Genomic DNA, 17,811 nt, shown 5'->3' with positions numbered 1-17,811 from the left:
TTCAAAAGGGCCACAACACTCTGCAGTACACCAGAACTGCAAAAAGAGGAAGAAGAACACCTACACAATGTATTCGCCAAAAATGGATACCCCCGCAATTTCATCAACAGATGCCTAAGGGAAAGACAACGGAACGAGGACATGCCACAACGCAAAGGACTAGCCACACTACCACATATCAAGAGCATTTCCGAACTGACAGCCAGACTACTGCGACCACTAGGACTCAAAACAGCACACAAACCAACAGCCACTCTCAGACAACAACTCACCAGAACGAAGGACCCGATACTCAGCATGAGCAAAATCAATGTAGTGTACAAAATCCCATGCAAGGACTGCACAAAACACTACATAGGACAAACAAGAAGACAGCTAACAATCCGCATCCATGAACACCAACTAGCCACGAAACGACACGACCAGCTCAATTTAGTAGCCACACACATGGATGACAAGCAACATGAATTTGACTGGGACAACACTACTATTATAGGACAAGCCAAACAGAGAACAGCCAGGGAATTCCTAGAGGCATGGCACTCATCCACAGATTCAATCAATAAGCACATCGACCTGGACCCAATATACCGACCACTGCAGCTGGAACTGACAACCGGAAGCGGCAGATTCAAACCACTACAAATGCCAGAGAAAAGATCACAGAAGCGCTTCACAGGAGGCTCCCAAGCACTGAGGATGTCACCTAGACAGGGGTCAAAACGTCTGCAACACAAATTCCCAGCTCGGCGAACTGAACCACAACAATGTATAATTGAGTTTGCCTGCAGCCTTGCCTCGAGTAAACTATCAATCCTAACCAAGGACACAACTTAAACTAAGACCCACAGCAATGGCATCTTTAAAACAGAATAGGAAGTAGGTGCAGGAGGCAACACAAATTCCCAGCTCGGCGAACAGAACCACAACAATGTATAATTGAGTTTGCCTGCAGCCTTGCCTCCAGTAAACTATCAATCCTAACCAAGGACACAACTTAAACTAAGACCCACAGCAATGGCATCTTTAAAACAGAATAGGAAGTAGGTGCAGGAGTAGGCCATTCGGCCCCTCGAGTCTGCTCTGCCATTTGACCAGACCATAGCTGACCTTGTACTTCAAAACCCTTTTCCCTTACAGCACTGTCTCCATAACCCTTGATATAAGTAACTCAAGAAATCTGTTGATTACTGTCTTAAATATATAAAAAGGCTGAGTGTCCATCATTATTTCAGGTAGAGAGTGATACTAGCCAACACCCTTTAATTATTTGTCATTACTGGATAATCTGATGGGTGAATTTAATAAAAAATCAACTCGGGTGTAGCTTGATCCCAGTGATGTTTTTGGCTATCGTGCAACATTCAGTTGATATCGTCATCAATGCTTAGATCAGAGTGGTGCTGGAAAAGCGCAGCAAGTCTGGCAGCATCCGAGGAGCAGGAAAATTGGATATATTTGGATTGATTAAATACTCACCAATAAGATCCCCAATGGGATCACTCACTGAAAGTCCTTTCGGAAGCACCATCACAAAGAAATGTTGAATCATCAAGTCTCCATAGGTGCTTAAAGTAGAAATGAAGATTGGAGATTTGGGTTATTTTGACCATGACTTGGGCAGACAGGCACTGTTCCACACTGTTCCTGCCACAGCTTTCTCCTTAGTTGACTTTAGCTAACTATATTTCTGTTTTATTAAATTGCATAAGAGTTTTGTGCTTCTGTTTTCAGGGGCGTTGTTATGGTGGAAGATGCCAAACCAGAGACAAACAGTGCAGTTACATCTGGGGTCGCAGTAAGTAAGCTTTCTCATGCAGAGAGACATAGGAATAGACCATTTTTCCCCACAAGCCTGTTCCACTATCTGATGAGATGAAGACCAATCTGACTGTGCCCTCAACTCACGTTTCCTGCCTGACCCCAATACCCTTTGAGTCCCTTGTTAGTCAATCATCTATCAAATTCTGCCTTAAAAATATTCGATGACCCAGCCTGCACACCTCTCTGGCAAGAGAATTCCACAAACTCACAACCCTTTGAAAGAATGAATTTTTCCCATCTCTGACTTATTTCTAAATAGTGCCTACAAGGGAGACATCTTTTCAGCATCTACCCTATTGAGTCCACCAGGCATCTGAAACTGTTCAATAAATTACGTCTCATTATTCTAAACTGTGGTGGAAACTGTGTTGGACACAGTTCCATCCTGTGTAACCTTTCCTTGTATGATAACTCCCTCAGCTCAGCAATCACTTGAGTAAGTTGAGTAAGTTGAATGGTTTAAAGAGATTAACGATCCTGATGAGACTTCCTTTTAATTTTAAACAAAGTAGCACAAATGAATTGATGTATTCATAAAGCAGATCATTAGTTGTTAATGTCATAATTTAGCAATTATGCTTGTAATGTATTTTTAAGATCTAATGTTAATGTTTAGAATCTTGGAGTCTTGTGAAGCGGTCAAGAAGACATGAAGAAAGTAGTCGGTATTTGTATATTAACACCTACCACACTGGGTGGCATTTTCTCCAAACAGGTCTGCATGTAGTGAGGATGTTGGGAGTGAATCAGGAATCCATTTATAACTATGGATTTCGCCTTTGCTTTCTAACCTCACCACAGCCTCAGCACTCTGTGCCGAAGTTTCCTGAGTAATGATGTCGGGGGGGCATGATGTCATATGTACCTCTCACAATGTCTGCTATTTGTCTGTTTGCCTCTTTTTCTCTTTTGAAGCAAAAATTAGAAAACCCCCTGAAAGCAAAATGTTTAATTTTTTTTAAGATTCGGCCGATCGATTCTGTTATGAAAAGCTGAATGTCGAAGGGACCGAGAAGGGAAACTGTGGCAAAGATGGCCAAAGCTGGCTTCAGTGCAGTAAGCAGTAAGTAGCTGCTATTCGGCCAATCTCAATGAGCTGCAGCAGATGATGATGCATCATTTTTGATTCACTGTTTATTCAGTTTGTATTTCCTTTTCTTTTTGCGCATTCGTATTTGTGCTTGTGTATTCTGAGGAAGAGAAGACTAACAAATGCATCCAATCTCAGTCCCACCTCAGATTCTTCAAATGTCTTCATTAAAAGGAATTAATTTTTACTCATTCCTTTGGAATCTTGCTCTAATGGTCTCATCAAGACTTTTGAAATCCTCTTCGACTGTCCTTAATAATCTTTTTAAAAGCTTGCATTTAAATCCTCCCCCATTGCCAACAGAATTGATTGTTGCTTTGCATAACTCTTAGAACTATCTTCAATAAATATTACCAGTCATAGATTGCTGATTAGTTGAAATATTGGATGTAATTAGAGGATTTCATCAAACATTTTACATGCATGTTGTAGTTCAGGGCTATGAATGGTGATGATAGAGGTTCCAATTTTCTTTCCATCACACTCAAAAGTACACAATTAGTCCGAAGCATGCTACAAATATAATACTGAATTAGCAAGGTTAATCATTTGTAATGCACAAATCAACTGGTATATTCAAGAAAAAAATAGACACACCATGAATTATGAGCCAGCATAAGCTGCTGGTAAATTTGGACCAGAGTTTAATTAGAATGGTGCTGGAAAAGCACAGCAGGTCAGGTAGCAGGAAAATCGACGATTCGGGCAAAAGCCCTTCATCAGGAATGGCCTCCAGCATCACTCTAATCTAAACTCTGGTTTTCAGCATCTGCAGTCCTCACTTCTACCTAGTAAATTTGGACCACTCTGCCATTTTGTTAGAGGAAATGGCGACTTTTATGATAGTAAATGTAGGGTATGTAGGTCAGTTTGATCCTAGAGTAGGATAAAAGGTCAGCACAACATTGAGGGCTGAAGGGCCTGTACTGGGCTTTACTATTCTAACTTCTTTGTCTACTATTTTTAAGAAATTGCTGGATTTTTAAATTAAACTTGTTGGAGCTGGTACTCTCCTAATCCAATCTTGCCTTTCCTCTTTTTACTTCTCTTTCTATTCCTGATTTTACTGTGATCACCTACCTTCTAAGTTGTTCCTCTGTCGCTTTCTCTCTCCTGAAGTGCCACTGATTAAGAAAGTGCACCAAAGTCCAGATGACTTCTAGCCTTTGTCATTCTATTGTCAGCTTGCACTTTCAGGGGAAAAAAAAATTGAGCTGAAAAATCTGCAAGTACACATTGCCAGATGCCCTGCAACCAGCAAGATTTGAGCCATCATTTGTTAGGAGGCAGTTTGAAAATAATTAAAGCTGACAACTGCAGAGTGTGTTTTCCAGCAAGGATTTATTGAGACCATCCTTCAGCTTTCTTGTTCAAAATGACAGAATTTATGGAATGCCAAGTCCTCTGTGAATTGAGAGCTCCATTTGGTTTTTATTTCGCTTTTACAGTTTTTTTAAAACATTTGGTTGCTATTAGGATGTATTCTGCTATTGTACAATTGTTTAATGAAATTGCGTAATGAATGCAATAGTTTAGGATAACATATTTGTGCAGGATTTGTCACTGGCTGAAGACGTTGCCTTGAATTTTCATTGGAATCTCTTTCAGATGTTAGTAACTGAATTCTCCCTGTTTTATGTAGGGATGTGCTTTGTGGTTATCTTTTTTGTTCCAATATCACTCAGCCTCCAAGACGTGGGGAACTCAATGGAGACATTACCAGCATGGTATTATACCATCAGAACAAGTACATAGATTGCAGGTAACAATCCAATTCCACTGAGTTTTGTAGCAAGTGCTCAGGTAAAACTAAAGTACCGAATGTGAAATTAAGTTATTTTGAGATACAGTAACCGAGCAAGGTTTGTGAAGTTTAATCTTCCCATGCTCAAAAGATATGCTGATATAATTTCCAAAACCACTTTCAAACAGGGGTAAAAGATGATTATTAAAGGTGACCACAGTGGTCTCGTTTTTGCTGCCTATGGCATTGTTATAAACTGTGGAACCTTACTGCAAACTGTGGCACATAGAAGCTTACACGCAGTTGCTATTCTTTTGCCAGTTATTTAAAATTAAAACTTGTCCAAGTCAAAAAAGTAATTGTCTCAATAAATTTTAAGTTAACTTGTTTGCACTATTGTTATTAAGAGCAGAGATAATCGTTTGCATGTTATACAATATATTACAGAAATAAGTTATTAATTTGATGGCTCATTCGAATGAAATCAATATTCTTGTTAAAAATTTCCTTTGCTCCACACAGAAGCTTTTCACATATAATTAGACCAAAATGACTTTGTGCTCCCTGCTATGGACCAGACCAAACCTCCTCGATATATATTAAAAAGTAGCCTAGACCCTAATTTTTACTTCTCTTCAAGGCAAGTGTAAGGCGTTGCATTCTGTATGCAATTCAGTTGGTGAAAGTAATTGATTTTAACCAACCACACACTGTTTTTGCACTGCAGTGATAATACAGACAAAATAAAAAGAAAAGAAAAGAATTGGCTTAACTGTAACACCATCAAAATGCTTAACAAACTAATATATACAAATTACAACTAATTAACTGTTCCAGTATCATAACATCCCATACACACACCCTTGGCAAAGGCAAATTTAGTAAAATAGATTGTCTCATACACAATTCTAGCAGCAGGAAGAGAACCCAAGCTTTTAGCTATGAGAGAATGTGGAATAAGAACTTTCACATTCAGACTCCAGCAACTGCAGAAAGCTAAACCTAAAAGTTCAGGCTGCTTCTATTGTTCCGATTTTTTTTAAATCCCCAAAGTTTCACAAGCTGATTGCTGCTTCGTCTATGACCTGACCATGCTGCACCGCTTCATTAAAAAATAAGTACACCTCTTGAAAGCCATAGTATCACTACATATCTCAAATTAGTTTGACAGTTTGGGGCTTGTTACTGGATTCTGGGAGCATCAGAATAATATTGCTTAACTTTAGGGGTTTTCTTGCAGTAGTTTAGCTGACTGGGGAATTGGGAAGGTTCACCATGCCTCATTATGTCACCTGACTAGTGCAGTATTTTGAGTGCACTGACATATCTCATTGCCCCAGGTTGTTTTGTTAATTTGGGATTAGGGTGCCATTTGCAAGTGAAGAATTCATTGTCCATCTTTGATTGCCCTTGAGAAGATGCGAGTGAGCCATCTACTTGAGCACCTGAAGTCTGTCTGATTTAGGGTGAGACTTTAACCTAACAGCAGTTTAGGAATTGTGATTGAGATTCAAGTCAGGATGATGTGTGGTTTGGAGGCAATTTGCAAATGATGGTCTTCCTTCACATCTGCTTCTCCTTCTCCTTCCAGCTTGTAGAGGTTGTGGGTTTGGAACTTACTATTGAAGCTGCAATGTGTCTTGTAGATGGTACACATTGCTGCTACTAAGTATCGGTGATAGATGAATTGAGCTTTCAAGATTTTGGCTTGGATGGTGTCAAGGTTTTTGGGTGTTGTTGGAGCTACACCCAACCAGACAAGTGGAAAATAACTCTTCACATTCCTGACGTTTGCTTTATAGATGGTGGACAGGCCTGGGGAGTCAGGAGGTGATATCTGAATTTACAGCTGTGATTATTCTCCAGTAAATAAACCCAGAAATACAGCTATATAGGAAACCTGAACAGAAGCAGATTCAGACATGATGCTTTATTTGGTTTATAGTCTGCTGAAAAGAATTACTTGGAATCGGACATGAAAGTTGGACTTATTATGAGGGAAGGTATCTCAAAACAGTCTGGAGAGAAGGGGAAAATATGGCAGAGAGTTTTTTGAAGTCCACATTTTATGTACAGTATTCATAGTCATAGAATCATAGAGATGTACAGCACGGAAACAGACCCTTCGGTCCAACTTGTCCATGCCGACCAGATATCCCAACCCAATCTAGTCCCATCTGCCAGCACCTGGCCCATATCCCTCCAAACCCTTCCTATTCATATACCCATCCAAATGCCTCTTAAATGTTGCAATTGTACCAGCCTCCACCACTTCGTCTGCTGAAAATGTGTTGCAGGTCAGGCAGCATCCAAGGAGCAGGAGAATCGACGTTTCGGGCATGAGCCCTTCTTCCTGAACATTCCTGAAGAAGGGCTCATGCCCGAAACGTCGATTCTCCTGCTCCTTGGATGCTGCCTGACCTGCTGCGCTTTTCCAGCAACACATTTTCAGCTCTGATCTCCAGCATCTGCAGTCCTCACTTTCTCCACTACTTCGTCTGACAGCACATTCCTTACATGTACCACCCTCTGCGTGAAAAAGTTGCCCCTTAGGTCTCTTTCATATCTTTCCCCTCTCACCCTAAACCTATACCCTCTAGTTCTGGACTCCCCCACCCCAAGGAAAAGAATTTGTCTATTTATCCTATCCATTCCCCTCATGATTTTATAAACCTCAATAAGGTCACCCCTCAGCCTCCGACGCTCCAGGGAAAACAGCCCTAGCTTATTCAACCTCTCCCTATAGCTCAAATCCTCCAACAACCTTGTAAATTTTTTCTGAACCCTTTCAAGTTTCACAACATCTTTTTGATAGGAAAGAGACCAGAATTGCATGCAATATTCCAACAGTGGCCTAACCAATGTCCTGTACAGCTGTAACATGACCTCCCAACTCCTGTATTCAATACAGTGTCCATCTCTGAGCCACATTTCTGTAATTGCTATGATATCCCAGTCCCATGTTCCTAACCATGCCCTGAGTTCATCTGTCTTCCCTGTTAGGCCACTTGCATTGAAATAAATGCAGTTTAATTTATTAGTTCTACCTTGTTCTCTGCTTCGTTCCTGCCTGCCCTGACTGTTTGACTCGCCTTTGTTCTCAACTGTACCAATCTCAGATTGAAATCTTTCCTCACTACCTCCCTGGGTTCACCCCCCCCCCCCCCCCGCCTTTATTAGTTTAAATCCTCTTGAGCAGCTCTAGCAAATCTCCCTGCCAGTGTATTAGTCCCCTTCCAATTCAGGTGCAATGCGTCCTTCTTGTACAGGTCACTTCTACCCCAAAGCAGCTTCCAGTGATTTAAAAGTGCGAATCCTTCTCCCGTACAACAGCTCCTGAGCCATGCATTCATCTGCTCTATCCTCCTATTCCTGCCCTTACTAGCTCGTAGCACCAGGAGTAATCCAGATATTACTACTCCCAAGGAACTCCTTCTTAAATTCCTGCCTAACTTTCTGTAATCTCCCTTTTCCCTTCCTATGTCGTTGGTTCCAATGTATACAGTGACCTCCTGCTGGCCCCTCTCCCCCGTGAGAACATTCTGCACCCTCTCTGAGACATCCTTGATCCTGGCACGAGGGAAGCATCACACCATTCTGATTTTTCGCTGCTGGCTACAGAAACTTCTGTCTGTACCTCGGACTAGAGAGTCGCCCAACATTATCGTTCGCTTGGAACCCGGCGTACCTCTCATTACGTTACATTTCAGAGGAGAAAGTAGCATTTTAGTAACATCAAAGTGTTGATTAGATTCAACATTGACAGGATTAAAGTGTAATTGCAATGTTCTCAGGGGAGGCCATGTTGTACTTGATGATGGGACCAGTCTTGGTTATGTAGAAGATGGCACTGCCTGTGGACCCAACATGATGTGTCTCGATCGCAGATGCCTACCAATACAAGCCTTCAACCTGAGCACCTGTCCACAGAGCTCAAGTGGAGAAGTTTGCTTTAACCATGGGGTGAGTTCATTAGAATTTCAAAAATGCAGAATGTTGATATTTTGCTAAATTGTCGCATGTTTGCAGAATGTGAAAATCTCCATAAGTCATGAGTAGGCTAAATAACTGTACCCAACACTGAAATCTTCAACGTATGATGTTTGTGATGGCCAATGTGTCTTCAAAGCAGGAGGTTTTGGACTGTAACTTGCTCATGTTACATTAAGCATACAACACTGGCAAGAAGAAAAAAGACCAGCTGTACATGAAACCTGTCCACACCGTGGTAGCTAAGACACTATAACTAAACATTTTGTGCAGAGTATTGACCCAGATGAGGGACCTGCAGGCATGGTTGTGAAACTTGCAAAATACGCGTAAACAGATAGGAAAGGATGTTGAGAACAGGACATAGGCTGAATAAGTGGACAAAAATCTGGCAGGAGGAGTATAATGACAAAAATTATAAAGTTGTTCAGCAGGAAGAATAAAAATCAGAGTTTAAATTAAATGGAGAAAGAATGTAGAATTCTAAAGAGCTAACAGATCTTGGTGTTCCAGTGCAAGAGTCACAGAAAGCTGGAATGCAGGTACAGCAAGGAATTAAGAAAGCTAATGGAATGCTAATCTTTATTATAAGAGGAATTGGAAGTAAAAATAAATGTATATGCTTCAGTTATAAAGGGCATTGGTGAGACCTCATTGAATACTATGTGCAGTTTTGGTCACCTTATTAAGGAAGGATGTATATGTGTTGGAGGTGGTTCACAGGAGGTCTACTGGATTGATTAGCGTAGTGCAGGAAAAGCACAGCAGGTCAGGCAGCATCCGAGGAGCAGGAAAATCAACGTTTCAGGCGAAAGGATTCCCGATGAAGGATTTTTGTCTGAAACATTGATTTTCCTACTCCTCGGATTCTGCCTGGCCTGCTGTGCTTTTCCAGCACTACTCTAATCTTGGCTGTAATCTCCAGCATCTGCAGTATCCACTTTCGTCTACTGGATTATTGCCTAGAGTGGACTATAATATTGGTCAACATTGGATAGGCTTAACTTGTTTCTGTTGGAGTTTGGAAAGGATGAAGTGTGATTTAATGGACATGTAGAAGGTCCTGAACAATCTTGACAATGTACATGAGGAAAAGGAAGTTTTGTCTTTTGACTCCAGAACCAGGTTGCACTGTTTTAAAATTAGGGGTCACCCTTTTAGGGGAGAAATGGGAAGAACTTTTGTTTTCTCAGGGAGTTGTACAACTTCGAAACCTTCTGCCTCAGAAGGAGGAGTCAGGATCATTCATCGTTTTTAAAGCACAGATTGACAGTTCTTGTTAGGCAGCAGAATCGAGGTTATTGGGGAGTTAGGTGGAAATGTGCAAAGATCAGTTGTGATCTTATTGAACAGCGGGAGTGGGCATGAGGTCTGAATGGCCTACTATTGCTCTTAATTTACATGTCTCTAAAGAGGTTTCACCTCTGGCTGTGATTCCAGTGTTGAGTGCCTGTAAATTCTCCCCAATCCCTTCTCCAGCTTCAGCCAAAGGCCAATATGTGGACCCAAAAATCTGCATACTGTGGTCCCAGGATACCAGAAAACCCAACACACACTTGCTTGGTGACGGCACAAACTACTTTTCTGTGAAATCTGTTTTACAAGGCTAGGGCGGAGGAGTGTTGGTCCGAGTGTTTCAAAACATCGCCCTCGCCTTTCGAGTCTCGGCCACTTCCCAAAGTGGGGCCTTTCAGATGGCAGTACTCAGACATACTCCTAGTCCTATAATGGGCCAAGGAAGTAGGAACTCCCAGTGTAGGTAGCCACTGAGCATTTCCATCAATAAATACGTGGAGGCCGAATGGAGGTTGTGCTCCCTGTAATGCCAGCTGGGACTTAGACTGTATATGTGCATTGTCATACCTCCACCTATTTTCATATGATTAATTATATATTCTTATTGTTTATAGTGTCGGTTTGTTATGAATTTAAAAACATTTTATTTGTAATTTTTAGTCTTACTTGGATTCTTGGTGACATGCACTCAAAATTTTGATGACAGCTTAAATTGATTATAAAAGTAATTGAAAATATATATAGTTCATATAAATGTTTATAAAATGAACTACAGGCGAGATGAACTGGTTGCTGCTTTGAATGTGATCTGGTAAGGTGGTGAAACGGTTTCTCAAATGGAACAGGCATTTAATGTATGCTTCTGTTCTATTATCAGATATGTAGTAACGAGGCAAAATGTATATGTGTCCGTGACTGGACAGGGAAGGACTGCAGTGTCTTTGATCCATACTTGGAACCAACTCCAGCAGGGAGTACTGATGGACAGTACAAGGGTTTGTATCTATCCTTCATATAATTCTCTTGACTGATGTATGCCCGTTTGTTGTGTGAAAAGCAGGGTGTAATTGTGTTTGTGAACAGCACAAAGATCTCCACTTCACTTTGTAAAGCCTTTACGATAAATTGCAGCAGTAGCTAAATAAACACTGTGATGGAGATCTTTCAACTTGGATCAAAATAGTGCTATTGTTATGCAGGAACATTAATATGTTTCCTAAAAACCATTTGTCCAGTTCTGTGAATAGAAATGCAATTGTCTTCGACAAAGAAGAAATTCAGTTTTAGGTCAGCACAGATTTTGAAACTTGGAAACGACTGACCCGGTCCTCAGCAAAATTGTTTGTTCATGTTCTCGAAGAAATTGGCTTGTTAACTTGGCTTTAGCAGTGAACTGAAATTTACAAAAGTTAAATAGAATATTAAGTGCATTAATAAGGATTGTGCTTCCAGAGTAAATGATTAATGTAATCAAATCGGAAGAGGGAGACTTGGAAAGTAGTATGGCTCATAACTGTGGACAAATCATTCTTAATACACAATGACACTGCAAAACATTTAAGGAAAGTGAATGCTTGAAAATGTAATCAGAACACAAATGAGTAACTGTTCGAGTTCACCCTTCTAGTAGATCCACTCAGTGGCACCATCCATCAGGAAGTCATTAGCAGTCGACACCCTTACCCCCTTTAGCTGCTGCCTGAACCCAAGCTCCCCACTGTAAGCATGAAGTCAAAACCTCCAGAGATTAGGATGCGGCACAGTGGCTCAGTGCTTAACACTACTGCCTCACAGTGCCCGGGATCTGGGTTCAATTCTACCCTTGGGTGACTGTGCAAACTCCACATAGACGTTCTCCCCATGTATGCGTGGGTTTCCTTCGGATGCTCTGGTTTCCTCCCACAGTCCCAAGGTTAGGTGGATTAACTATGGGAGATGCAGGGATAGGGTAGAGGGAATGTGTCTGGATGAAGTGCTGGTCAGAGGGTTGTTGTGGACTTGATAGCCCGAATAGCCTGCTTCCACACTGTAGGGATTCTATGATTCTAAGATACAGCACGGATCAGAATATACTTGCACAATTTTATTGAGTCCTGGTTGCTAGAATACATTAGACAGGGTACAGGGAAGAGGTCCAAGTTGGGTGCCAAGTGTAACATTGCTGAGCTATGTAGAAATTTCAGAGAAACATGAGACTTGCAGTCTGGGAGGAAGTTGTTCATGGGGTGCCTTACCAAAGGTATTTTAAAAATTAAATGATCTCACCTAGGTAAATTTTTTAAATAATCTACAAATGTAAGGCAAGAGAATGTAGATATCAACTTGTAATATTAGGAACGTCTTTATTTGTAAGGTTTAACCACACAAGTTAGTAGAAGCAACAATTTTAGATATTTAAAATGGGCACTAGAGAAGTGAACTTTAATGAATATTAGATCACTTCAACTTTACCTCACACTTTTATATTTTCTTGGTTCTTACATTTTGATAACTAATGTGAGCATGTTTTTTGGTATAAAGGTTGCATATGTTTGTAGATCCCAGTATGTTCTACCGCAGACATTAATGTGTTTGCTTTAATTAGCATTAATGGATAACAGAATTTAGCATTTCATTCCCTGCACAAGATAAATTCTAGTTAATAGGACACACAATTTGTACATGGAATTGTAATTTCATATCTTAGTGGTATTTTGTGTGTGTCCAGAGGCAGGCAGCCTGTATGTGAGATAAACCAAAGATGTGCCTTATATGACCTTATGGGGGAGTTGGGGAAGGGAAGCAATGAGTCTGCAAGACAGATCATGCTATTTGTGTGAAAGATGGGAGAGAACAGGGATGTTTCTCGCCAGAAAGGCCTTCTATTGCTCACTGTTCGGATTTAAAGGTGAAGGATGGCCACAGGAGTTAAAGAAACCCAACCAGTGTCAGTGATTTACTCTCAGCATCAGCCAGTTCCTTTTGAAGAGGGTGATTTAAAAAAAGCTAAGGTTAAACAAAACTCACCATGTAAGGACATGGAGACACTAATACAGGAGTATGCTTCCAGTAACCAATTAGCTGATTATAAATTTTAAGAAAATTATAGGTATCTTTTTGTCGAGAGGGTGGTTGAGTTGCTACAAATTGGGTATAAAAGGGATGGAATCAACTGAGACAATAGTGTGAAACAAGCTGTGTGCATATCGGGCAGAGTATGAAGTAAACTGACCTTTCACTGTTGTTTGAATTGAACAGTCAGATGTAATTGTTATACTGTTTGGCTTTTAGGAATAACTGAAAGGAATTTGGTGACCTTTATTAGTCCTGTCATGCAGTTGCAAGGGACATGGGGCATAACCGAAGTAGGGAGGATAGATAAATTATGTCCAAACATAAATACCGTGTCATAGTGAGTCTGGGAGCCATTCTGTAAAATAACTGTAAATGTTGTCTTCCTTGCTCCACAGCCCAGGGTGAGCACTACTATTAAATGGAACATGGTGCATAAGTCATACAGTCATAGAGATATACAGCATGGAAACAGACCCTTTGGTCCAATTTGTTCATGCCGACCAGAAATCCTAAATTAATCTTAATTATTAGATTACTTAATTATTAGATTACTTACAGTGTGGAAACAGGCCCTTCGGCCCAACAAGTCCACACCGACCCGCCGAAGCACAATCCACCCAGACCCATTCTCCTACATTTATCCCTTCACCTAACACTACGGGCAATTTAGCATGGCCAATTCACCTAACCTGCACATTTTTGGACTGTGTGAGGAAACCGGAGCACCCCGGAGGAAACCCACGCAGACACTGGGAGAACGTGCAAACTCCACACAGTCAGTCGCCTGAGGCGGGAATTGAAACCGAGTCTCTGGCGCTGTGAGGCAGCAGTGCTAACCACTGTGCGACCATGCCCATTTCGAGTCCCATTTGCCAGAATTTGGCCCATATCACTCTAAACCCTTCCTATTTATATATCCATCCAGGTGCCTTTTAAATGTTGTAAATGTACCAGCCTCCACCACTTCCTCTGGCAGCTCATTCCATACACATACCACCCTCTGCGTGAAAAAGTTGCCCCTTAGGTCAATTTTAAATCATTCCCCTCTCACTCCAAACCCATGCCTTCTAGTTCTGGACTCCCAGACCCCATGGAAAAGACCTTGACTATTTACCCTAACCATGCCCGTCATGATCTTAGAGCATAGAACGTAGAACACAGCAGAGTACAGGCCCTTTGGCTCTCAATATTGTGCCGATCTTTTATCCTACTCTAAGATCAAACTAACCTACATGCCCTTCATTGTACTATCATCCATGTGCCTATCCAAGAGTCGCTTAAATGTCCCTAATGTATCTGACTCTACTACCACTTCTGGCATTGCATTCCATGCACTCTGTAAAGAACCTACCTCTGACATCTCCCCTAAACCTTCTTCCAATCACCTTAAAATTATGCCCCTTCACAATAGCCATTTCTGCCCTGGGAAAAAGTCTCTGGCTATCCACTCTATCTGTGCCTCTCATCATCCTGTACACCTCTACCACGTCACCTTTCATCCTTCATTGCTCTAGTGAGAAAAGGCTTAGCTACCTCAACCTTTCTGCATAAGACATGCCCTCCAGCCCAGGCAGCATCCTGGGGAATCTCCTGTACACCGTCTCTGAAGCTTCCACATCTTTCCTATAATGAGGCAACCAGAACTGAACACAATATACCAAGTGTGGTCTAACCAGGGCTTTAAAGAGCTGGAGATTAACCTCATGGCTCTGAAAGTTAATTCCCCTGCTAATGATAGCCAACACACCATACACCTTCTTAACAACACTATCAACTTGGGTGGCAACTTTGAGCACTCTGTGGACATGGACTCCAAGATCCCTCTGTTCCTCCACACTGCCAAAAATCCTACCTTTAACCCTGTATTCTGCATTTAAATTCGACTTTCCAAAATGAACCATTTCACACTTTTGCCAGCTAAACTCCATCTGCCATTTCTCAGCCCAGCTCTGCATCCTGTCAGTGTCCCATGGCAACCTAAACAGCCCTACACACTATCTACAACTGTACCAACCTTCGAGTCATAGGCAGAATTACTAGCCTACTCTTCCACTTCCTCATCCAAATCATTTATAAAAATCACAAACAACTAAGGTCCCAGAACAGATCCCTGCGGAGCACCACTGGTCACTGAGCTCCAGGCTGAATTCTTTTCATCTGCCACCACCCTCTGTCTTCAATGGGCCAGCCAATTTTGTAATGTGACGACACGGTGGTGAACCTCTCTGTTAATTAAAACAAACACCCAGAAAAGCTCACCTCGCCTTGTAATCAGTTAAAATATATCAGTAACAGAAAATTCACAAATTCCACTATTTAATGAAAATAATATCAATTTATTCTTTAACCCTAACCCTGAACATTAAACAACAACTATTCACAACTCCAAGCCCCCTTTCTCTTAACTGCTTATTATCTGCCTCCAACTCTATACCAATATACTGTTCCAATAAAATACTTAGTAAAATTACATCAACTTAATTTCAAAACCACATAGTGGCTGTTGTTGTTGGTGTTCTTTTTCTTCCGGCTGAAGATCTCCCTGGGTCGTCATCTTTCTTTTTACTGTGAAGATGTTTCATATGAAAAGGTGCCTTTGATAGAGAGTGTTTCAATCTTTTGGAGGTCTCTCTCTCTCTCGATGGCAGTTACTGTTTTGATGGCAGTTAATCTGTCTGACTTTCAGAATGCCTGCCTTTTTTATACCCACAACATTGGATCATCTCTTTGGTTTGAGATTGGCAAAATAAATTCAAGTTTAATTGGGTTTTAGTATCCTGAGGCATAAGTTAAACTGATTTGTTAAATTCATATTGTTGTCAAAACATCAACCAATTCAGGTATCCATTTCACAGCCAAATGTTACATATTTTCAATTTTCAGTACACTCTGATACTGCTAGCTAGTCATATGACAGATGCTTGTAAGCTCTCCGTGCAAAACAGCATTCACTCTCTCTTAAAGTTACAGTACACACCTTCAACTTTATAACAGTATCCAGAGACCCAGATTTCCCTGTGTCCCATGCCTCCCTACTTTCTGAATGAGCCTACCATGGGGAACCTTATCAAACGCTTTGCCAAAATCCTGATACATCACATCCACTGCTCTACGTTCATCTATGTGTTTTGTCACATCCTCAAAAAATTCAATAAGTCTTGTGAGGCATGACCTGCTCCTTTCAAAGCCAACTATGCTTTTTCAAATAATCATAAATCCTGTCTCTCAGAATCCTCTCCATTAATAATTTGCCCACCATCGACATAAGACTGACTGGTCTGTCATTTCCAGGTTTATCCCTGTTCCCTTTTTTGAACAAGGGAATAACATTCACCACCTTCCAATCATCTGGCACTACTCCAGTGGACAGTGAGGACACAAAGATCATTACAAAAGGCACTGCAAACTCTTGCCTCGCTTCCTGTAGCAACCTTGGGTATATCCCATCTGGCCCAGTAGACTTATCTATCCTTACATGTTTCAAAATTTCCAGCACATCATCCTTCTTAACATCAACCTGTTCAAGCATATCAGCCTGTTTCCTGCTGTCCTCACAAACCACAGGTTCCTTCTCACTAGTGAATACTGAAGCAAAGTATTTATTAAGGACCTCCCCTACCTCCTCCAGGCACAAGTTCCCTCCACTATACCTGATCGGCCCCACCCTCACTCAGACCCTCCTCTTCTTCCTCACCTAAGTGTAGAATGCCTTAGGTTTTCATTAATCCTACCTACTAAAGCTTTTCATGCCCCCTTCTAGCTCTCCTAAGTCCATTCTTCAATTCCTTCCTGGCTACCCTGTATCTCTCTAGAGCCCTGTTCTGATCCTTGCCTCCTCAACCTTAAGTAAGCTTCCTTCTTCCTCTTCACTAGATGTTCTACATCTCTTGTCATCCAAGGTTCCTTCACCCTACCATCCTTTCCTTGCCTCAGTGGGACAAACTTATCGAGCACTCGCAGCAAGTGCTCCCTGAACAGCCTCCACATTTCTGTCATGCATTTCCCTGAGAATATCAGCTCCCAATTTATGTTCCACAGTTCCTGCTTAATAGCATTGTAATTCTCACTTCCCCAATTAAATACTTTCCCATACCGTCTGCTCCTATCCCTCTCCATGACTATAGTAAAGGTCAGGGAATTGTAATCGATATCACCGAAATGCTTTCCCACTTGACACCTGACCTGGCTCGTTGCCAAGCACCAAATCCAATATGACCCCCCCTCTAGTCAGCCTATTTACGTATTGAGTCAGGAATCCTTCCTAGACGCACCTGACAAAATCTGCTCCATCCAAACTGTTTGCAGTAAGGAGTTTCTAATCAGTATTAGGGAAGTTGCAGTCACCCATGACAACAACCCTGTTACTTCCTCACCTTTCCAAAACCTGCCTCCCAATCAGCTCCTCTGTGTCTCTATTGCTATTGAGGAATCTATAGAAAACTCCCAATAAAATGACTGCTCCTTTCCTGTTTCTGACTTCCACCCATGCTGACTCGGTAGACAAACCCTCCTCGATGACCTCCCTTTCTGCAGCTGTGATACTATCCCTGATTAGCAATGCCACTCCCCCACCTCTTTTACCTCTCTCCTTTTTGAAACATCTAAACCCCAGAACATCCAACAACCATTCCTGCCCCTGTGATATCCAAATTCTGAAAAACCTGGGGAGGAGATCTTGTGGGGCTGGGGGGGGTAACAGTGAGTGAACTAGGGGAGATGTGACAGATGTATGGGAGATGACAATGAGACGGTCTCTCTCTCTCTCTCTCTCTCTCTCTCTCTCTCTCTCTCTCTCTCTCTCTCTCTCTCTCTC

At 41.5% G+C, this 17,811-nt stretch overlaps 1 protein-coding gene across 8 annotated transcripts in view; it reads left to right on the top strand.

The window, feature by feature from the left end:
* adam11 (ADAM metallopeptidase domain 11) overlaps positions 1-17,811 on the top strand; it is a 165,265-nt gene that overhangs the window by 135,725 nt on the left and 11,729 nt on the right. For all 8 annotated transcript variants that reach the window (XR_006309220.1, XM_043675211.1, XM_043675210.1 and 5 more), the window contains 5 exons: positions 1,735-1,798; positions 2,788-2,887; positions 4,557-4,676; positions 8,453-8,621; positions 10,822-10,939. Coding sequence is in view for 7 of the 8 variants with exons in the window: in XM_043675211.1 (XP_043531146.1) it covers positions 1,735-1,798; positions 2,788-2,887; positions 4,557-4,676; positions 8,453-8,621; positions 10,822-10,939 (571 nt within the window). In the remaining variant the exon portion in view is untranslated. The remainder of the gene's footprint in view (positions 1-1,734; positions 1,799-2,787; positions 2,888-4,556; positions 4,677-8,452; positions 8,622-10,821; positions 10,940-17,811) is intronic.

Source organism: Chiloscyllium plagiosum, chromosome 33 (assembly GCF_004010195.1).
Source record: "Chiloscyllium plagiosum isolate BGI_BamShark_2017 chromosome 33, ASM401019v2, whole genome shotgun sequence".
In the NCBI taxonomy this organism is placed as follows: Eukaryota; Metazoa; Chordata; class Chondrichthyes; order Orectolobiformes; family Hemiscylliidae; genus Chiloscyllium; species Chiloscyllium plagiosum.
Note: the sequence above shows the minus strand (reverse complement) of the source record. Positions and strands in the feature narration are given on the sequence as shown.